At 41.3% G+C, this 23911-nt stretch overlaps 2 protein-coding genes across 4 annotated transcripts in view; both read right to left on the bottom strand.

Moving 5' to 3' along the window:
• TESMIN (testis expressed metallothionein like protein) overlaps positions 1-6584 on the bottom strand; it is a 35172-nt gene extending 28588 nt beyond the window's left edge. Inside the window, exons 1-2 of the mRNA XM_074956896.1 lie at positions 6542-6584; positions 3772-4358 (exon numbers count right to left, since the gene is read on the bottom strand). Of these exons, the coding sequence (XP_074812997.1) occupies positions 3772-4358; positions 6542-6584 (630 nt within the window). The remainder of the gene's footprint in view (positions 1-3771; positions 4359-6541) is intronic.
• Positions 6585-10377: 3793 nt separating this feature from the next.
• Positions 10378-23911, bottom strand: part of CPT1A (carnitine palmitoyltransferase 1A) — a 69070-nt gene continuing 55536 nt past the window's right edge. For all 3 annotated transcript variants that reach the window (XM_074954712.1, XM_074954711.1, XM_074954713.1), the window contains 5 exons: positions 22632-22766; positions 19228-19380; positions 17396-17500; positions 15560-15652; positions 10378-11788 (listed from right to left, as the gene is read on the bottom strand). In XM_074954712.1, the coding sequence (XP_074810813.1) occupies positions 11702-11788; positions 15560-15652; positions 17396-17500; positions 19228-19380; positions 22632-22766 (573 nt within the window). In that variant the 3' untranslated portion in view covers positions 10378-11701. The remainder of the gene's footprint in view (positions 11789-15559; positions 15653-17395; positions 17501-19227; positions 19381-22631; positions 22767-23911) is intronic.

Below are 23911 nucleotides of genomic sequence, written 5' to 3'. Positions count from 1 at the left end.
AGGCACGAGTGGTGCCGTGAGACTGCTACTGCACAGGCGCATCCTGACCAGACACTGCTACTGAAAATCTCAGATTCACTGTGTGATGGGTTGGGCCACAGAAACTCCCTCAAGACTGTTACTAGATGTACTGGGATACCACTGAGAACAAACCCCCCTGCCAGAAAAGGTTGCCTCTATTTCCCTTACCCAAATTAAGCAAACAGAAAATAACAAACCAGTAACCACTTTGTTTGTTCTCCAGAAAGCACACTTAAACTCACTTAAAATCACTACCAGTATCTCAAAGCAATCAGCTGTGCACAGATCCTGCTCAACTACGCCACTGTGATGGGTTGGGTCACAGAAACTCCCTCAAGACTGTCACTAGATATGCTGGCATACCACTGAGAACAAACCCCCCTGCCAGAAAAGGTTTCCCTCCACTCCCGTCTTGCTGAGCTAGACACACCAGTTGGCTCCAGCACAGACCAAGAGGCTGGGCCACACCCCCTGCAGTTCACAGAAACGAAGATTCACTTAGTCCAGGGGCTTCTCAGTTAACAGGGACTTTCCCAGCACCCAATATTCAGTCTTTCTGGGAGCCTAAACCCCAAATAAATCCGTTTTACTCTGTATAAAGCTTATACAGGGTAAACCCATGAATTGTCCGCCCTCTGTAAAACACTGATAGGGAGATATGCACAGCTGTTTGCTCCCCCGGGTATTAATTACTCACTCTGGGTTAATTAATAAGCAAAAAGTGATTTTATTAAGTATAAAAAGTAGGATTTAAGTGGTTCCAAGTAATAACAGACAGAACAATGTAAGTTACCAAGTAAAACAAAACAAAACATGCAAGTCTAAGCCTAATACATTAAGAAACTGCATACAGGTAAATCTCACCCTTAGAGATGTTCCAATAAGCTTCTTTCACAGACTGGAATCCTTCCTAGTCTTGGTCCAGTAATCACTCACACCCCCGTAGTTACTGTCCTTTGTTCCAGTTTCTTTCAGGTATCTCTTGGGAGTGGAGAGGCCATCTCTTAAGCCAGCCGAAGACAAAATGGAAGGGTTTCCAAGGCCTTTTATATTCTTTCTCTTGTGGGCAGAAACCCCTTTGTTCTTCTGTGTAAAGTCACAGCAACAAGATGGAATTTGTAGCCACCAGGCAAGTCACATGTCCATGAATGATACAGCTTTTTGCAGGATGACGCCATAGTTTACATGTTAGTTTGAACATTCCCAAGAAAGGTCAGATGTAGATTGGCATCTCCCAAAGTCCATTGTCAGTTAAGTGTTTCTTGATAGGACTAGTTTCAGTAAATGCCCATTCTCAAGAAGCTGACCAAATGCTTCACTGAGGCTACTTGGAATCAAACACATTGAGATACAAGTACATAGCCAATAGTCATAACTTCCAATACAAAAATAATACACACACACAGACAGCATAATCATAACCAGCAAACTACAACCTTTCCATAGACACCCCACTTGACCTGCTCTGTACAAGACCTGGTGCCACCATAAGACCCTGGTTGCAACAATGATCTATGCGGTCACAGTTCATGTCAATAATGTCACAGATGGGACACACCGACACCTGAAGTGGAGCATCCACAGAGACAGCACTCGAAGAAGAAGATTTGGTTTTTCAAAAACTTGATTTACAATGACCGTGAAATTTAGGGGGGATATGGTGCACTGGTGCAATCGCTCCTGGAATATTATGTCCACTTGTGATGTCCAAAACTCCAAAAGGATACTGATTAAATTGGAGAGTGATCAATGGGACAGGAGAATGATTAAAGGATTGGAAAACATGCGTTACAGACAGAATGAGCTCAGTCTGTTAAGTTTAACCAAAAGAAAAAAAAGGCTAAAGGTGACTTGATCACATTCTATAAATACCTACATGGGGAACAACATTTTGATATAGGGCTCTTCAGTCTAACAGACTGAACAAGATCCAATGGCTGGAAATGGAAGCTAGACAATTTAAAACTGAAAATAAGGTAAAAAAATTAAGTGAATGTAATTAATCATTGGAACGTCTTACCAAGGGTTATGGTGAATTCTCCATCACTGACAATTTTAAATCAAGATAGGATTTTTTATAAAAGATATGCTTTAGTTCAAATACGAATTAATTCAAGGAAGTCCAGTGGTCTGGGTTATACAGGTCAGACTAGATGACTACAGTCTCTTCTGGCCTCACAGTCTATGATTCTATTATATTTATATGATCTAGAGATAGTCAGAGAGGTGTATAAAACTGTTTCAATCTATCTAGTACTAGTAGATACTAAAATAAAACCTTGTGAAAGAAAGCTGAACACAATACTACTGTTTTCTTGTTCATGAACATATCTTTGTATTTTAAATACAGTGCACTTGTAATTGCATCATCTGTAATACCTGATTTTTATTTTCAAATTTAAAAGTTATGAACAGAAATTACAACAAACACAGACCACCTAATCTGAAACTTCACAATCAGGTGATCAATTTAAGATAAACAATGGTCCCTTTGAATATGGTTAACTACTTATGATAAACAATCTGTTCCACATAACTTTGTTAGACACTACACACTTTGTTAGACACTACAAATCATGGTCTTAATAAAGACAAGGATTTATGGCTTATTACAACAATCTGTAACCCACTAACCTCCCTTTTTGTCATATGACTGCAGAGGTGCTAATGAGCCACCTCACGTTGAAAGGTCCCTTAGAAAGTGTGATAACTACTTATTGTAAACAATCCGTTCCACCTTGTATTTAGCTGTAACATTCTGAGTACCTTTCCCAGACTTGAAGAAGAGCACTGCTTAGCTTAAAAGCTTGTCTCTTTCACCAACAGATATTGGTCCAGTAAAAGATATTACCTCACCCACCTCCTAATCTCCTGGGACCAACACGGCTACAACACTGCAAACAACCATAGAAAAGGTTGGATATTTCACATATCTTGGCTGCACTGTAAGTACAACAGATGGAACAAAGACATTAAAGCGAGAATAGTGAAAGCCAGACATGCCTTTGTAACTCTAAAGCCCCTCTGTAGAAACAGAAATCTTGCCCTCCAAAGTAACTTTGAATATTTAACACAATTGTAGAGTCAGTTTTACTATATCATATTGAAACTTGGAGACTTATTAAGACCTTACTCTCTAAACTCCAAATTTTCATAAACAGCTAACAGCCTTAGACAAATCCTCAATATCAGCAGGCCAGAAAAGAGTCACTAAGGAAGCACTCTAGAGGAGAATGAAACAGAAACCAATAGAACAGGAAATTACAGGGGAAAAAAAATGAAGATGGCTAGGACATACATGGAGGAAAGACCCAAAGAGAATAACAAGATGGGCACTGGACTGGAACCTCTGGGGTAAGCAGCAACAAGACCAAGGATAACATGGAAATGCACAATACAAGCAGAATTGAAAGCTATCAGAATAGCATGGTGAACCTAAGACTGCAGACAGGGACTGGCAAAAATGGAACGCAGTGGTGAAGGTCCTATGTTCCGCATAAAAGAGAGATTTCAGAGTAACAGCCGTGTTAGTCTGTATTCGCAAAAAGAAAAGGAGTACTTGTGGCACCTTAGAGACTAACCAATTGATTTGAGCATAACTTTAAGAGAGAGAAATAGTAGCTAATACAACTTATATAGTAATAACTTTAAAGCATCTTATGCTTTCTCTTAATATGGGAACTGTGCTTATTCACACACTTAAATCAAGAAAAAAATATATAAACAGAAATCTGTTTTGTTGAATCTTACTGGTATCATTCTGACATTTTGATTGATTGTTCCTTCTGGAGGGCAGGTACTTAGTGACAAATCATTAGAATTTCTATGTTGCATCATTAAGGAAGACAGAAAATGGACATTGTATGAGTGCGACAGTGGACAAGGTGGATATGTATGTTTAGCTTCTTCTGAAGGATTTAGGTCTTGTAGCTTCTGACATTTTCCAAGGATTTCATTATCATGATTGTCTTCTACAAGTGGCTGTATTTTGACCTTGAGTATTGTATTTTGACTTTCAATAGTAAGAGGATATTTGAATTGATCCAGCAAAGTTTCTCCAACAGCCATAGTGGATAAATGACTGTCTTGACTGGAGTGAAACCCTTCTTCACCAGGTTTATTAATTATTGTATTTTCAAAGTTAAGGTTTTCAGAACTAAATGGCCTATTTTGACTAAATATTTCAGTAATAAATCCATCTTCTGTACTTGAAATTCCACCAAGCAGTATCTGATTTTCCATAGCCACAGTTGGAATCTCAGTTTGTTCACATCTGTTTTTCTCTTGGGGGATATCTAACTTTTCTAGATCAAAATTCTTCTTGGTAAGTCTTTCATCTATAAATAAATAGCATAATTTTAACAAAACAAAACACACACAATTAAAGGTTTCAGAGTAGCAGCCGTGTTAGTCTGTATTTGCAAAAAGAAAAGGCGTACTTGTGGCACCTTAGAGACTAACTCATTTATTTGAGCATAAGCTTTCGTGAGCTACAGCTCACTTCATCGGATGCATTCAGTGGAAAATACAGCAGGGAGATTTATATACATAGAGAACATGAAACAATGGGTGTTACCATACACACTGTAACGAGAGTGATCACTTAAGGTGAGCTATTAAGCAGGAGAGCCAGGGGGCGGGGGGGGGGGGGAGGAGAACTTTTTGTAGTGATAATCAAGGTGGGCCATTTCCAGCAGTTGACAAGAATGTCTGAGGAACAAGAACGTCCTCTCCAATGCATCATCAAGGATCTATAACCACACACCACACAACAGAACCACTAACCCAGGAACCTATCCTTGCAACAAAGCCCGTTGCCAACTGTGTCCACATATCTGTTCAGGGGACACCATCATAGGGCCTAATCACATCAGCCACACTATCGGAGGCTCGTTCACCTGCACATGTACCAATGTGATATGTGCCAGCAATGCCCCTCTGCCATGTACATTGGTCGAACTGGGCAGTCTCTATGTAAAAGAATAAATGGACACAAATCAGACGTCAAGAATTATAACATTCAAAAACCAAATCTCTTTGGTCACTCGATTACAGACCTAAAAGTGGCAATTCTTCAACAAAAAAACTTCAAAAACAGACCCCAACGAGAGACTGCTGAATTGGAATTAATTTGCAAACTGGATACAATTAATTTAGGCTTGAATAAAGACTGGGAGTGGATAGGTCATTACACAAAGTAAAACTATTTCCCCATGTTTATTTCCCCCACCCCCCACTGTTCCTCAGATGTTCTTGTCAACTGCTGGAAATGGTCCACCTTGATTATCACTACAAAAAGTTCTCCTCCCCCCCCCCCGCCCCCTGGCTCTCCTGCTTAATAGCTCACCTTAAGTGATCACTCTCGTTACAGTGTGTATGGTAACACCCATTGTTTCATGTTCTCTATGTATATAAATATCCCCGCTGTATTTTCCACTGAATGCATCCGATGAAGTGAGCTGTTGCTCACGAAAGCTTATGCTCAAATACATGTGTTAGCCTCTAAGGTGCCACAAGTACTCCTTTTCTTTTTACACAATTAAAGATGAGCCCAAACCAAAGTCTAATTCCAAACAAACCCACATGTTGGCAAAATTCATAACCAGAACTGAATATGCAGCCAAAATTTTAGCAAATTTTTAAAAAATGCAAATCCAACACTTTATATTCTATTATAGCAACTGTTAGTCACATTAGCTCCATATAAATATTATTTATATTACAGTAGTTCCTAGAGTCCAGGTCAATATTGTGCTATCCACTCGACAAATATATAACAAAGAGATATACCCTGAAAACTAGTTTACTATCATTCTCAATACTCAAGCAGGGGTGGGATGGATTGTCACACTCAACCCCAAGGGAGACAGGGAGTGTGGTGGGGAGACACCGGTACAATCCTCTAGCCCCAGGGGACAGAGGAGAGAAAACAGGGCAAGTGCAAAAAAAGGGTAAGGACAAGAGAAAAAGTTTTATTATTCCTATTGTGCCCAGGAGCCTGAGTGATAGATTTGCATCCAAAATCTGCAGGGATCTGGGGCAAGAAATAACTAGTGCCCAGGCTCCAGGATGGGGTGTGTGGAGGAACTGGTAGCTTGTGGTTTCTAAACACTGCTTGTGTTATCATTTGCAGAAGAAAGGGGAGACTGGGACCCCAGTGGGAACATGACCCTCAACCCTCTGTGTGTATGACTTGATTTTGAGCCTGCCCCACATGAGAGGGACATGGGTTTTAATCCCCAGTGGGGCACAAGGGAAGCTCAGGCTGGATTGTGACCCCCATCTCCCCCGGAGCACTGTGGGCTGCATTAGGGACAGCTCTCCCACGTGTGCATCACGACACTCCCTCTATCTGCAGGTATAATGTGCACTGGGACCCCCGGTCCCGGGATCAACCCCCGCCTGAGGGGGACCTGCACTGGGACCCCCTAGGCCGGGGCTGGATAGCCTGCCCCGCCCCGCGGGTGGGGCAACACGGTGTGCTCACTCCCCCCGGCGATCAGGCTGCAGCCTCCTTCACCTTCCCCTCGCCCCGCAGCGAGCTCCCGCCTTTCTCCCTCCATGCCCCGCCGGGCTCCGCGCTGGGCCTCGGAGGGGTCAGCGTGCCTAGTCCCGCCCGCGCGCGCCCGGGGACCGTTGGGGCCGAGCGAGAGGGGACGGGGGGGGGCCTGCGCGAGAGCCGCGCGGGGGAGGGAGCTTCTGTAGGGCCGGTGTAGTCACGTGGCGGGGGCCAAGGACGGGCCCCCGGCCACTTCAGGCCTCGCGCGGGCTGGCCACGGAGCGCTGTGTGCGCGGGACCGCAAAGGCGGGAGCCTCAGCCCCGGGGGACGCCGCCGCCACCGCCGCGCGCAGAAGCCGGGCTGCGTCCTCGGGCAGCGTCCGTCGCCCTGCCCGGCTCCCGCATGGCTGCCCCGGCCCGCCCCAGCAGCGCGTGGGAGGCGGGCGAGGCCCCAGAGAGCGCGCGCTGCACCACGCCGCCTCCGGCCCAGCCCGGGCACGGCCCTTGGGAGCGGGTCCCCCCGTGCCTCTCCTGGGGACAGGGCGCAGCAGCGGGTACTCGTGCTTCCGAAGAAGCGGGGCGTTAGGGTAAGGAAACAAGAGCTGGAGGCCTAAGGGGGAAGCCGCCGACCTGCCCTCTGAGCTCTCATGCCAGGAGGCCGTGGCTGTTCAGGGCCCTAGCCGTGGTGTTTGATCCATTGCACGGTGCCATGCTGCCCTCTGGTGCCCACCTTTCTATCCCTACGAGCGGGCCATTACCCGACTTCCAAGCGCTCCGCGTGAACCAGCTTTGTTAGGCCCGAGTCTTTGCTGTTTGAAAAATACGAAGGTAAAACGAGCGCTGGGCCACAGCTGTAGGCGCCGCGCCTCAAAACGTTTTAAATGTAGTTAAATGAACTCCTGCGTTCACTCCTTAAAGCGATTACGGTCTAATAGACATCAACAGCATATGGATTTACAGGTCCGTGGACCGTTATCACCTTTGAAGTGCAAAAAGCCTCCCCTCCCCTCGGCGAGCCCACAGCACCGCCAACGCCCAGGCACAAGGCAATTCCCCTACCTCCCTAAACAGCCACTTGCGGTCTCTGTAAAGATAAGACATACCGATAAGATTAACACTGGTCTCCACACTCTCCTGTGACACACACCTTCTCTCACACTTGGGCATACAGCAGGGCTGCCCGCTTTCCAAACGCACAAAACTTAATACCCTTGCCCTGCCCCCACTCACTGCATCCCCCCACCCTCGCTCACTTTAACTCGGCAGGGGGGTGTGGGAGGGGGTGAGGGCTCTGGCTGGGAGAGCAGGCTCTGGGGTAGGATCATGAGGAGTTCAGGATGCAGGAGGGGGCTCTGGGGTAGGGCAGAGGGGGTGGGTGTGTGTGTGTGTGTGTGTCGGGGGGGGGGCAGGGTATGGGCTCTGGCCAGGCAGCACTTACCTCAGACGGCTCCTGGAAGCAGCCGCCATGTCTGGCTCCTAGGTGGAGAAGCCAGGGTTCTCAGTGCGCTGCCCGTGCCCGCAGGCACCACCCCTGCAGCCAACTGGTTCCCGGTCAATGGGAGCTGTGGAGCTGGTACTCAGGGCAGGGACAGCGTGCGGCACCCCCATGACTGCCCCTGTGCCTAAGAGTGGGACATGCCGGCCACTTCTGGGAGTTGTGTGGAGCTGGGGAGCCTGCCATAGCCCTGTTGCACCGCCGACCGGATTTTTGTGGCCTGGTCAGCGGTGCTGACTGGAGCCGCCAGGGTTCATTTTTGACCGGGCGTTCTGGGATCAAAAACTAGATGCCTGACAACTCTAGCATACAGCTGCTGTATTTTCAACAGCTTTGATCTGTTATTCCTTAAACTGTGGAAGTGGGAACATTGCAGCATCTTTAGCTGGACACAAACCTTTAATATTAGATATCCCACTCTATTATGATAATTATGCAAATCTTTAGACCCACATAAAAATAATTGTGGTAGATTAAATTATTTTTCTGACAACTGGCAAATTCGTTTATTAAAACTAAACAAAAAACAGACAGGCCGCTCAAATACGGCAAGGTAGTAATCCTAGGTCCACGAGCAGAGATATGGGAGCAAAGAATAAGGAAGAAGACTCCAACAGAATGGGTGATAATCGTGAAACCCTTAATTTTTATTTTTCAGAGTCAGAAAGGCAGAACAAATATAATTAAAGAACAAACTAGTAGTATTAGATGTAAATAAATGATGAAAAAATAGTACAAGTGAAGTAAATGAGCACGATAAACCAGTATAAATTAGTAAATCCTATATAGGAAATCAATATGGTGCAAAGCATAATAAATCAGGAACTTTTTTAAACTTGTGGGGCTAAAGTCAGGCACCCTAATCCATATTCCCACCAAAAACAAAACAAAACTTTAAAAATAGTTAGGGCCATCAACCAGAGTAAGTGTTAACACCTAAATATTAAGTCTCCCAAATCACACCAAAAAGCTAAATATTAGAAATTCTGGAAATGCACAATTGAGTTGTCCAGCCAATTCCTCAATCGCATGTAATAACTGATTTACTATAATTCCTACCACATTCTATTACCCACTCAACCTTAGCTTTGTCCTCCTTAAATCACTGGTTGAGAACCAATCAAGAATTTTTCTAAATATATACATAATATTTTAACTTGGCAGTGCTTCTTAGTATTGTGTACCACACTTAAAAATTAGAGCTAAACTGTCACTTTCATACAACTTTGAAGCAAACAAAAGTGAGCAGTTTCACTGCGTATACATAATGTAGAGGATAGGAAGATTAAAAATTTTTTAATTAATGATAACCTACATTCACTGTGCATTTTTAAGATTTACATCCAAAAGAGCACATTTTTATTTACATGCAGTTGACATTCTAAGATAAATGAAATACAAACCATGTTTAGAAATTATCTGCTCCAAATAAAAAATACATAAGACTTACCCTTTTCAACATGTACAATAAAAACGAACTCTTCCTGTGCCAATTATATTTACACTCTCTTAAGGAATGTAAAATTGCATTGATAACTGCACTACCTACAATTACATATGTAACATTTAAAACCTGAGAGTCAAACCTAAACATTTTCTTAATAAAAAATTCTCCTACAAGCGAATCTGTCAATGTTAATTTAATACAGATTGGTCAGTGGTCATCGTAAATAGTGCATGATTTCTGCAGCTTCAAAAGGACAATTCACTGTGAAGTTGCTGCAGTAGTCTGATTAGATGCCATGCCTGCCAGTTGCAGTAAGGCTTATTTGATAATCTCCTTGCCTGCACACTGTATCTGACCCAATAAAAATTATCTGGCCCACTTCTGTCGCGTTCCTGCATTACAATATTTACATGACACTGCATCTGTGATCTTCAGCAGGGCCTCTTCCCAAACTTGTGTATCAAATTCATGTGAAACCCAGAGGGGAAAAAATTTACGTGGCAGAGTCAAAACAAGATTATGGTCAGAAAATATTCATATTCTCAATCTAAAGATAAATTAGACATTTTCCTTTACAGGGCTGTTAATGTTATAATAGCCCTGGAACAGCAGTCATTTTTGTACTGACCACCCATGTATATGTTACAAGATCCTTTTATATACAGTTGCTCTGTATATAAAGTACTTGCCACATTTTATGCTGCTTAGGCTTTGTGTGATATAAAGACTGACTAAAAGGAACACAACCTTGAATCCCAGGGAAGAGAGGTATCACAAAAACTACTTCATTTAATTTCATAGCAACCATGAACTGTGAAGGTTTCTTTACTCTGCTTTTAAAATTTCCATTATATACCTTTTTGAGTGGTACTGCTCAGTTTTTTTTTCCCCCTTTCTCCCTCCCCCCCCATATGCTTTCCTCATTAACTGTGTTAATTCTCCCTGGCCCTACCCAGACCCTCTCCAGGCAGAGACCAGGGAATGCTAGATTTCACCATTCTGGCATTACCATTTGGCAGTCTTAATCCTTTCCGCTTAAAGATGTTTGGAAATGTGGTGGGTGCTGCTCTAAGCATGAGGGTAGACAAGATGCAGTTCCTTAGCTGCGAGAGTCTTCTTCTATGGATTGCCCAACGGGCTTGTATGTGGCTCATGGCTATGTTCCCTGGAGTCCCAGAGAAAATGTACATGAAATGCAGCAGTTATCTTAGGTGACTTATTCAGCAAAATGGTGGGTTTTGGAAATGTGGTTCTGAAAAAAAGTGAATTCATTTGTCTCACCGGGACTGGTCTTTCATTAGCCAGACAAAGGGGCATTTCACATAGGGGCCCTCTGTCAAATTGCAATGTGTCAAAACATGAACTCTTATCCGATGTTGCACCTAAATAAATCACAACTTGAGAATTAAATTTACAATCCCATTCCCCTTGTTCAGCATAGAAAATGTATAGAAATAATTCAAAAAACAAGAACCCCACAGTGTAAGGTTTCCCTGTATTTGAGGCCTTTCATTTTTAAGGCACTGGCTCATACAACATGCAGGTATGTTCATATGGTAATAAAATTAAGATCCGGCAAACTATATGCTTATAAAACAGAGGAAAATAGGTGATACCTGCCATTCTTTTATGTAATGCAACTATTTTATCACCCACTGTAGCATATACTTATTTCCAAGAAGCACAGTATATTTTCCAGTTAGTGCACTATATTAAGTTATGTCAGGTTAAGAAATACCTTTAAAAAGTGACAACTTAGATGAATACCCACAAGTCTGGTCACTGTCAGACAGAAGTAGCAGATATACTAATTGATGTTTTGCTACTAGTACATAGGAAGTCAAATACTTTCTGCTGATTGAAGTTGACTTAATACATTTTATCCACTCATTTATGAAATACAAGTAGACCCAGAGTTTCAGTAAAAAGTTACCATATGTACACAAAATTGAGACAGGCCTACAGTACACATCTTTCACATGATGTTGCCTTATAGTATCCCTAGAATCACACAGGATGTCAAAAGTCATCTCTTATGGGAAGAAAACTCTTCTGAGCTATTGTGAAATGATGGGACATTTGAACCTCAGCCTAGGTGTTGAATCCTTATTCACAGGTGATCACTGGATGATTATGACCCAAATGCCCCTCTAACCGTTCCAGAGTACACCTTGCTTTCATTCACTGATCAGAAGAGTTCTCACCCCAATGGTAGGACACTGGCATTGATATTAAGGAATCACTTGGTAGAGTTCATACCAACGCCAAATAAAGTTATGGTGTCAACCATTGCTTGCTTGATGTTTTTTCCAAAACGATGAGAATCCTAAGAGAATAAAAAGATATAGTAAGAGTTGTAATGCAGTTGTAATGCCACCATTATCTTGTAGCCAAACTTATCTATTTCCTCCTTTCATTTTTTGTAATATTGAAATTTATGGAATGAAGCAGTCATCTATTCATAGTGAAGCAGGAGAATGAAAATCTGAATAAAATTTAATGCAGTATATAAAAGGGCTATCTCAGCATGGATCCTCCTCCATTTTCCATTTACTTCCCTGTAAATGGAATTTAGCTGTATTTTAGTTTGAAATTATATTGGTCTCTATTGTAGGTTAAATTGAAAAAATTTGTCCCTCAGGAACAGCACTGACTTTTGCAGATTACTATTTCAAATAGTGACTTTTTATTTTGTAAACAAGACTCAGCAGGAACTGATTTTCAGATGACACCAAAATATTAGGAAATATAGATGACCTGGGAGAAATCTTTTAACATGAAGTCTCTGGTAACAATTTTGACACACTACACCCCATATTCTTCATTGAAATGTTGTTATAATATGATTATAGCATATCTAAGATGTATTTTATGCAAGATGGGTTTTGTGAGATATCATTGGAAAGGTTATGACTTACTGAACATAATTATCCTATTTGTATGCATGTATGATTTTTGTATCTAAAGTTAGGAATATTGACTATACATCTGTTCTACAAAAGTGTTCGCACCTGAGGAATGCTCACCAGACAGAATGCAATCAGCTAATTTCCCACCTTCCTGGGATGCTACAAATGGCCTCTGACTCATGGCTGCTTTGACACTGCAGGGTCACGTGATCAAAGTCACATGGCATTGACTCCATAATAGAATACCAGTATTTTTCCACTGGGGGAGAGAGGGGGGAAGAGACCACGCTGGAAAACAAAGGATTCCTGCTATACATAAAACCTATTTAAGGCCGAGGAGTGACTTAATTAAGTTCATTCTTCACTGAATCCCCACCCAGGATGACTGCTGGAAACATCTAAAGGTATGTCTACACTGGCAAGTTTCTGCGCAACAAGTTATACCACTTTTATTAAAGCGCTGGAATTAAACTGCTGTTGCATGTCCACACTGTGCTCCTTGTGCCAGTGGAGCGCATCCACCTTAGCAGCTCTTGCAACAGCAAAGACAGCAGTGCATTGTGGTAGCTATCCCACTGTGCAACTGGCCGCAGGGTGCTTTGGGAAGGGTTTGCAATGGCTCTTGAGGCAGGCACAGCGTCACATGATGCAGGTTTCCCAATCCCATTGTTCCATGGGTATCCTACTACATTGCCAGTTGCTTTTCAACTGAAGTGGGGGGGCGGGCAGAGAGAGAGAGAGAGTGTGTGTGTGTGGCAGGAGGAGAGAGTGTGTGTTTTGGGGGACAGAGTGTGTCAGCATGCTGTCTTGTAAATTCAGACGGGGCAGGAAGCAACCAGTCCTGAGCCGGGTGGGGGGGGGGAACCCCGACATAAGCCCCCGCCTCCCTCCCTGGGCTCTCTGCACAGCAATCTCTCTCTCTCTTACACACACACGCCTGCCTCTGTGTTCAACAGCATGAGCAGTCCATATTAATGGTTTGCTTTGTGTCCCAGAGCAGATCAGCACATCATGCAATGGCTGTCAGAAACAGAGCTTTGAAAGGGGAGAGGCGCATATCTCCAGAGCAGCCACTTGAGGGATTATGGGACACTTCCGGAGGCCAATTGATTGCTTTCTGCACTGTAATGTGTTTACACTGCCAATACAGCGCTGGACACTCTGCGCTGTAAGGCTTACGACTCTCGAGGTGGTTTTTTTGCAACGCTGCAACTGAGGAGTTTCTGCGCACTAAGTGGCTTGGCAGTGTGTACACCACAGGAGTTAGACAGCAGAAAGCTGCTTTACTGCGCAGAATCTTGCCAGTGTAGACACGGCCTAAGAAACAAAGACAAAGTGGTGGGGAGAGGGACTGAGCCCAGGCTGGGAAGGTGTCTGGCCTGTGAAATAAATACCTGGAGTTTTAATCTGCAAGCAAGAGCAGCTTGCCTCCAAGAACCTCTGCAAATCTGCTTAAAACAACATTTAGGGTGAAAAATTACTACTTGTAACCAGTTTTTTTTAGTGTATTCAGCTTAGTTTGCGTGTTTATTTTATTTGCTCAGTAATCGGCTTTGATCTGTTTGCTATCCCTTATAATCACTTAAAATCTATCTTTTGTAGTTAATAAACTTGTTTTTGTTTTCTCTAAAACCAGTTTTCATAACTGGGACGCAAATAGCTGTGCATATCTTCCTCCACATTGAGGGAGGGAGCAATCTTCATGAGCTTATGCTGCACAGTTCTCTATGCAACGCAAGATGATACAAGTTTGGATTTGCACTCCAGAGAGTGGTGTGCACTCAACTGCTGCACAATTCCCTAGCTGAGTCTTCCCATGCAGAGCTGATTTCAGTGTCTGTGTCTTTCTGCAGCTGGGTGTGTCCCTACTTGTGTGTGTGCTGGAGTAGGCTTGAGGGCCTGGCTCAGCAGGACAGTGTAAGGGAGCCCCGGCTGTTGGAACAGGCAGGCTCAGTGGTACCCCAGTATATCAGGTGGCACGGGGGGGGGGGGGGAGAGGGGGAACCTGTTACAAATACATTTTGTACTTGAGGTTGTGTTGGGATCTCTTATCTTTCTGGCACCAGAGGGTTATGAAAACTATAGTAAATAATTGTACAACAATACTCTAGTCTATTAATAATAAACTCTGAACCCGACCAGTTTTCCTTCTTGTAAGTTAAAGATCAATAATGAAAGGAAGGAATTAAGATTAAAAATAGGACCAAACAGTTATAACACTGAACAGAGTGCACACTGGGTGTAGAAACAGTACTGAAGTCAAGGTCACAAATAAAAAGTGCTTCCTTCTTGGCGTGGAACTCTGACTTCACTGATGAGTAAGGCAAAAAAATCAAGGCAACTAAAGGATGAATAATTAAGGGCATCTATAATCCAATAAAAAACAATTTCCATGATGCAAGGACAAAAATGTATGTCCTCATCCATTTATGAATAGGTGGTAGTAGCACTGGAAGCGTCGTTAAGATATCTTAAATTACCTATGAGATCAGTCCCAACAAGACGATGAGATCACCTATGTGGCTAAAATTCAGCAGGTTTATAGAAACACAGTAAAAAAATAAAGTGAATGACTAAGGCTCGCCCTGTATCACAGGATATTCCCACCTGATCCTAATGGATGACCCTCACTAAAAGCTTCAGAATATATTACACATTTATTAAATACTGATCAACACAATAACTGGACAAACTTCACAAACTATTGTTTAGATGAGGAGAGACTTTTTTCAGAAAGAGGTGGCATACATTCTGCACTGTCTGAAAGCTCCAATGCTTCCAACTAGTGGAAGGCCTGAAGAAAGATGTGCAGTATTAAAAAGTGAGAATCCACCAGTGGTGTTTGCTGGATGGATATGGACTATCTTACATGCGTGACATGGCACTGCATGTGTGAGAAAAAGATCAGGCCATATATTTTCATGGTGTATGAAAGTCTGGATGAACTTGAATGGGGGCAACTTCCATTGTTTATAAAGATATTCAACTCACACAATTTCAGAAAAACAGATTCACAGCAAATCTAAAAAAGTCAGCAGGAGTAACCACAGAGAAGCCATATACTACAGATTCAGATATGTTTTTAAAAATATGACTTAAGGGGCATTTCACAAATGAATCCGCAAATGTAATCACTACTGAGCTGTGTAGGAAAGGTTAATAGAATTGTAATTTTACTTCACACTTACTGTCTCAGGACAAGAGAATTTGCTGGACACATGGAAATGGATGAGGTGTTCACCCACAAGAATGTAAGACACACCATAACCATCATCAGCAACCTGTGGAAAAAGTATTTAGCAATAGGTTTAATACACTCATATATAAACAGCACAATTCCTGTTCTATAACCAGGTATTAAAATAACTTCAAGTTTTCTCTAAAGCAGGGATTCTTGACCTTTTCTGAACCATGCCTCACCTTAGCATTTATTTATTTATTTATTTAAAATTTGGAGCCCTTCCGCCCCCTTCCCCCGCATGTCAGGTCGCAACTTGCAGCCAGGCCAAATTTGGCCCCTCACTTTTACTATAATTACTGTTAGAAGGCTTGCAGTGGCTCTCTAAAAAGTTTGATATAACCCCCGGTTGACCACCTCTGCTGTAATGGAAAAATAAATTTTAATGTATGTTTAATGATGCTTCAGCTCAAAGAATTACTGCTATTTAGGGGAACACAGAACAGTTTAAATGGTCTGCCTTCAATGTTATCAGCACATGACCATCCAAGTGTCAAAATGCAGCTCCATGGGATAGACCTATAATACACATAGGAAGGACTGTCCAGCTGTGCACCTCCTACTTATTAAATGTAATGCATCCTCCCTGCACGTGGGGGCATCTCCCATTCTTGCTGAGCAGTCTGATACCCTAGTATTCTCTCTTTATACTACAGGGTCATGTTCTGTAGAGCTTTAAAAGAAGAGCAGAGAAACTAGGGAGTAATGAAGTAATGAGTCCTTGGGCTGCCACTGTCACAATGGAAAAGCTCCTCTATCAGTTTTTGGAGGGATGCTAGAGGTATCACAAGCGGAGCCCATTTGGAAGTGAAGAGAACATTCAGGGGCAAGACAAAAGAAATAATAAAAAGAAACAGGAAGAGAGAATTTGATGAGTGAGACAATGGAACATAAGTAAGAGCAAAAATGATGGGACAAAAAAGAATGGACTGAAATCCCTATGGCTGAAACACATTTCTCTGTTGGCAAAAGTGTCCTCTTTTGGATACTAATTACTGGCTATATATAATCTGGATGTTGTGGTTCATGAAACGTTTCTCAAGTCAAACTACCCCATAGAAAGGATTTCAGAGGTTCAAATGCTGCTGGGGAAAGTTTCACTTAGTCTTGTTGAGTAAGTAAAAGTCTTACTTGGAAAAAAAATCATATCTATTTAGAAGCCTCCTAATTTGAACACCCCTTTGGGGAGCACTCTTATTTTATGGCATTGCAATTTTAAAAAAATGTATCTCAATGTACTAGAGAAAAGATAAAGATCATACCAAGGATGTGATTTAAAGGTATTTTCAGGCTCATTAGCTGGTCAGAGAGTACAGTATCACAAAGCATATATACTGCAATCCCCACCTTTGACTGGAGGGAATCTAACAAAAATAGGTACAGTACACATGAGCCTTCATCAGCAGCTACTCTGTGTCCTCAGTGGTTGTTCAGCAGAAAATAGAAATGTGTCATAATGAACACAAATACCACAAGTAAGAGGTGAAGTAAGCCCCCATCCACCAGCTTTCATGGTATAGTTATGTCTGCCTAGCACACCTGGATTCCTCTGCAAGACCCACCCAATTTCCCTAGTCTGAAAGAAAAGAACAAAGCCAAGACAACAGATGCTCCTCAGCACATACATACAAAAGGAAAACATTAACACACATACTTTCAGAATCCCCCAACTCGTCTTCAGTCTTCATATTACTGAGATGAAAGTTTCAAGTTAAGCGCATGCAAATTAAGCCCATGTTTAAGAAGTATGCATTATAAAATATGTTTAAAAAACCCCCAAACTTACAGGTCCAAAGCCTCCGCCACTGGATACAAACTCGGGGTTCTTCTCCAGATCAATGTGCTGCTGTGGTGTCTGACTTGTTGACAACCTCCAAGGCTCTGACAAAACCTTTAGAGCATATGAAGTCCAGAGTAATGTGCATATGGACAGTTTGCGTGTTGCAGTTAAGTATTTGTGATCAAGCTAAGCTACAAGACTTTGCTTAATAAAGCACTACTACTAAATATGAACTCCAATAAACATTCCCAAAGGAATGAACAGGTTAAAATGAATGATCTATATTTCAGGACAAGCTATGTTAAAAAAAGAGCAGCACATAAGGTCTTGACATTGATCCCATACAGAAAACAGATTAAGTTCCTGTTAGTAGCATGTTTGGAAAAGGCTTGCTGAAATAAGCGTGATCACTAGGGATCTGATCCAATGCCCACTAAAGTCAGTGGAAAGATTCCCACTAAATTCAATGGGCTTTGGGTCAGGCCCTTGATTTGCCCAGTAAAGTATTAAGAAACTGTAACCCTTACAAAAAAGTAAGAGTTCTGTGTAATCTCTAGTTATAGCACACCAGTTTCAAGACAGGACTAAGGAAAACTGCAAAAAGTTGTTTTCCTCCTCAGCCTGATCATTACATTCATTAATCTCTGTGACCCAGACAATGATCCCATATGTGATTAATCTTTTATGGAATGAAGCAGCAAAGTATTTTTGTCATCTATGAGAAAAAGTGCAATACTGCACCATTTTTGCATGTCTAGACCTTACAAACCCAAACTATATAATGAAATTAAAGAACTTTATTAACCAAGATCCATGGTTCTCAACCTATATTTATAATTGTGGGCCGTGTTACGTGGGCCGCAGGTTGAGAACCACAGCGCCCACCCCACTATCCCCCCCACCAGACCTCTCTGTCCAGCGCTCCCCGCCCAGAGACTCCTCCACAGAGTGGGGCCAAGAGCGCCACGCGCAGGGTGGGGCAGCTGGAGCCAGGACCTGGACCCCGCCACATGTGGGGCCAGGCAGCTGTGGTTATTTTATTTATTTATTGTAATTAAAGCACATAGCTGGGCCGCAGCTGTTTGCTAGCTGGACCCTGGGTTGAGAACCACTGATCAAGATAATATTCTGTTCGTGCGATAATCCGTAACATATATACGGTTTCCTAAGCAAACTAACTTCAAAGGGTGATATTTTACAGTGACTTCACCTTACATGTAAGTAATGTAATCTAGAGGAAAATTAAAAGCCTAACTCCACTGCCTTGATCACTATCAATCATTCTTTTTGTAATACCTGTCACATCTCTTTGAACCACTGCTGATACCTACTACTCTACAAAAATAGTTTTCTGCAAGTTGTGTCTTTGTATCTTATCGAGTCTCCTATAAAGCTGAATACTACTACGGGAAGATCTACACTACAAATTTGCAGCTGTGCCACTGTAGTGCTTCTGGTGAAGACTTAACACTTAACTCCACCTCTGCAAGAGGCAGTAGCTATGTCGGCAGGAGAATCTCTTCCGCTGACATAGCGCTGTCTACACCAGTACTTAGATCAGTATAACTACGTCGCTCAGGGGTATGGATTATTCACACCCCTGAGCAACATAATTATAGGGAAGTTATTTTGTTGTGTAGACCAGGGCTAAATTAGCATCATTAATGTATTTCAAAATGTCAGCGTAACCAATTCAATCTCACATTTTCCTTAGAACGACACATTTTAACATAAAATTATAGTAAACTCATATCAGAAAAAGCTAATTACTGATAACTAATCTTTTGTTTACTTGATGAAGCTGCACAACTGGATAGCAACCAAGAAAGGTTACTTACTTCCTTAAGGAAAGGAGACTCAACACCAAGGTATTTGGACACCACATAAAGGCAGAACAGATGGCGGTCAATGCCTGCACCAGTCATGGCAAGGCGATACAAGTGCTGGTGTTTATCAGCAGCAATCCTGAGTAGTTTACACCTCTTTTCATTCTAAAGAATAATAAAAAAAAACACACCAAGGAAACAGACAGAAGGTATTCAAATTGGGAAATCAAAATCAAAACCTGCAGCACTAAAAGCCAAGTACAACACAAAGTATGCAACAAAAACCAGCTATGAGGAACTACCACCAACAGCAAGAAAGGAAGTTTGAAGTAATTTGGGATGGATTTTTTTAAAAATCCAACTTTTCTAGTTTTAACATATATTTCAATTTCTGGAGTTATATGTCAATAGTTTCTGGTAGAACTGTAGTGAAGGTACATTTAGTTCTAGAACTGAGAGATATAACTCACTGAATCAGGTACAGCATGAGATATGATTACAACACTAGCCCTATGAAGTTTGCCTCTTCATTGTGCATCTTTTCAAATCAAGCTTCATGAGAGATTATAGTTCAAAAAGAATCTAATCTTACTCTGTTTTTGTATTAGCTCTGCTTAAACAGGTACAAAAAGCAGGTCTGATCGAACTGATGAAAGAACTGGGAGCTTAACAGCTATTTTAGGAGGCTGATAGATAGTGCCGTCAATAGCAATAGAAGATTTTAGTTCCTAAATAAAACGGTCATTTTCTAGATAGTCAAGCACATTCTGTCAGATTATTTCATACACCCAGTGTGCTATCTCACAGCATGATAAATTGTCACTTCTTCCCGAGCCCTCTCCCATCACAGCATGGTGTACTATCCCTACAGGGTCTTAGACAGTCTACTTGGTTTGGCATAAGAAGTTGGTAATACTTCTCCTGTTAGTTATTTGAGATAATGATAGCATCCAATAGAAGAAGCCACTGGGGAAGAGTGGCAAAGAGGGATAGAAGAACAAGGGTGGGTGGAAAGGTGCACAGGGGAATGCAGGAGGAAAAAACAGAAAAAAGGAGAAGTAGCAGAGATCAGGAAAAATGGGGGAGGAAAAAATCAGATGTAGAAATAAAGAAAGGAAAAAAGTATTCTAGTAGAAACAGCATCCTATCAGAGGCTGAAGTACTGCCTTCAGAGAAGCCCATTCAGGACTTGGAGATGTCAAGTGATTGAGATGGTTGAATCATCTGACCTACTGTAATAAAAAAACCTTGGCCATAACCTTTACCTTTAAAATGTTTGGCCAAATATTAGGACACTGTCACAGAACTTTCTGAAATGAGCCCAGGCCCAGATTTTCAAATCTAGGCACCTAAAGAAAGATCTTCATAGATGCTGCGCACCCACAGTTTCCAGTGACTTTCTGCCATGGCATTCAGTAAGTTTACAGGGTGAAAAGCACTTTTTATACTGCATAAATAAAAACAATTCTAAAACTTAAGTTTGAATTCTCGGCCTGATTTTCAATATTGCTAGCACTCCAACTGAAGTTCACAGGAGCTGTGGGTGCTCAGCACGTCTGAAAAATCAGGTAAGTAATTTCCAAGCTCAAAGGCAACAGTGATCTTGTGAAATGTGACATATTGTAGTACTTTACACTATCAGTCTGAGAGCACCAAGTTAAGAGATCATAGGGTAAAATAACCATTTCAACTGTGAATTTTGGTTTAAAACTACATAATATCAGGAAGTTGCAAAGATGATATTTAACTTGATGTTAATTGGACACACACACTCAATGGTGGCGTCACAAAGGTGTCTTCAGCAATATGCCTACTTGTAGCTGTAAACTCAAAAGTGACAATTTCAACAGACATAATTCAGCCTGTACATGTGTCCTCACTTTGACCTTTCACATTGTTGGACTGAGCAGTATGTGGGCAATACTTGCGTAAAATGAACATGTTTTCTGTTATCTTAATACAGTATGTTCACAAGACATTGACTTGCACTGCACAGCTGTAAAACAGGACTTTACCCTACCAACTGTACAGTAGCAGAACTATCTGCTTCACTTAAAGAGACATTCACAGTCAAGAAAACTTTTACTTAGAACATATTCCATTTACCTCTTAACTGTTTAGGTTTTCCCATGACATTTACTTATTAAACATCTGTGTAAAAAAGCCACACAACCTTTCCCCCTCCCAGCAAGTTTTTACCCATAACAAGGCCCGGAGTTCTCTTGCTCAGTCTCACAGTGAGGCCATAATGCTACATTATGGCTACTACAGCAAAAAGGATTAACATGGCTTCTGTTTCTAATCAAGAAATTCTGGGTAAATAAGAACCAACACAAAACTGAGCCATAAAATGTTAACATGTTCAAACATTTAAAGAAAAGAAAGTTCTGCTAGCTTTTTTTTTAAAAATAACTAGCAGCATTCTATATTAGTAACCACTGTGTTTAATATATAATCAGAGTGGAGATGAACAGCAGCTGCATAATTCATGATAAAAACTAGGAGAAGAGCCACACTGCAGTTCAATATTTTCTTCTATGTCTATGTAAGGTAGAGTGTTTTATTGGTATTATCAGAGGATGCCATCCAGAAATGTTTGTGTTCCCTTGTCAGCATTCGTACTATTACAACCACTATCAAATATTTATTTCTTAAAAGTAAAACACAAACAGCTAGCACAGTAGTTTGCATTACAGAAAATTACCTTGCAATAGCATTCATTTGCTCAGTTTCTCCTTCTAAGAAACCATTTTTAAGCAAAAAATGTGAAGAGATTTATATTTGTGAAAATTATGAGTTGCAAAGAAAAGGGTCACTTTTTGTTTTTTAGTTACTGCGATTCTCTTTTTATGTAACAATTCTGAAATCCTGCTGCAATGATACAGAAGTACAGATTATCACCACTAGTCTGCATTTAAGCCTTGTCTATACGACAAATGCTTTGCTGGTGTAGCTATACAGGCACAGTCCTCTAGTGTTTATGCAGTATATGCCAACAGAAGGAGTTTTTCTGTTGACATAACACCACTACATCCCCAAACCTTAACTATGTTGACAGAAGCACTCTTTCAGCATAGCTGTGTCTACACTGGGAGTTTTACTGCCATAGCTATGTCAGATAGAGGGTATTGTTTTTTCAACCCCCTGACTGACATAGCTATGCATACAAAACTTTGCAGTGTAGATCCAAACTTAGACATTTATTCCTCATTAAGGAAGAAAGATATAGTAGTTCCTAAGCATTTAAAACCTATTATGGGGTTTATTTGTACAGCTAATGTTATTTCTGGGTTGGTAGACAATGTAGTAAATGCATCTAGTGTACTGTCACAGGAAGTCTGTGTTTTATTACCAGATGCCTATATATGTACACAAAATTGATGGGAATTTATCATGAATTGCTGCAATGAACTTACACTTTGGGTTGGATCTTCCATGGCTTGAACGTAATTGCACGATTCAGTAGTACATGAGCGCACTGTTTCTGTCCTGCCTTCTCTGAACAGGCGGGTCATAGAGGCTTCATATGTCAAACAAAATTTTCCCATGTCCTTGGAGACAAAAACAAAGATTGAAAAATCTACTCAGACTAAAATCTGGTGTTATAAAGCAGCAGATCAAGGAAAGCGCATAGAAACCAATTTAAAAAAAAATCACACCATAAATTAAACTGACCAAACTAAAGTATTTATCCTTTCATCCTAAAACCTGAAACACAGTCTGTATCCTAAAGTCTTTGAAAACAAAACTGGCTCAACAACTATTTCCCAAAATTTCTGATGAAAGCAACCAAAAGCTTAACACAAACTATCCCGCACAATTTTTCCCTTCACAATCCTCTATAGCTTGACAGGGCCTGATCCAAAACCCATTTGAACAGTCAATGGAAAGGTTCCTATATATTACTGTACTTGGGCATATTACATCCCATGCACTACTTTTAAAATTTACCAAGGAAGTTACACATCACCAATTAATATGCATCAGCAACTTTCTGGTTAAAATACAAGTCAGGACAAGTGTGCAAGCCAGTTACTCCTTCTAATGAAGACTGCAAGTAACAATGACATGAACTATTGCTCAGGGTGGTGGCCTGATAAAGCGCATTCATGGATACTTTCAGAATTCAGGATGAGAAAATTGGCTGCAGTAGTGAGAAAGTCTAAATTTCTATGATCATGTTAAAAAGAGATTCCATCTACAACAGCATCAGAAAAATGGAGTGAAAATACCTTAAACTGAGAAAAGCTACCAAGCAAAGTCAACAACAGGAATGGGGACTCGTTCTGACACACAGAGATGCGTCTAAAATCATACTACTGACAGAGGATTAACCAAAGAGGAAAGAAACCACAGTCTAAATATCTAGGAACACTACTGAAGTAACCAAACATATATGATTAAATTTGTATGGTTTAGGATAACAGATATTACAAATGAAAAAATACCTACTAGATAATCAAATCCATTTCCTTTAAGTGCAGGACTTCTGTAAATAGATTACTAATTAAGCAGCAAACAATCTCTGTGTGTGTCATAGAAATGACCTTTGGAATCTTGAATTTCTAGCTAGCAGACCATTTAGAGCCTGATCCAACTCCCACTGAAGTCAAAGGGAGTGTCTCCACTGACTTAAACAGAAGTTGGATTGAAGCCTATGCATATAAGATGTCTGTATATTTTTAGCCATGGTACA

The sequence above is a fragment of the Natator depressus genome, chromosome 6 (genome assembly GCF_965152275.1).
Source record: "Natator depressus isolate rNatDep1 chromosome 6, rNatDep2.hap1, whole genome shotgun sequence".
Lineage (NCBI taxonomy): Eukaryota > Metazoa > Chordata > Testudines > Cheloniidae > Natator > Natator depressus.
Note: the sequence above shows the minus strand (reverse complement) of the source record. Positions and strands in the feature narration are given on the sequence as shown.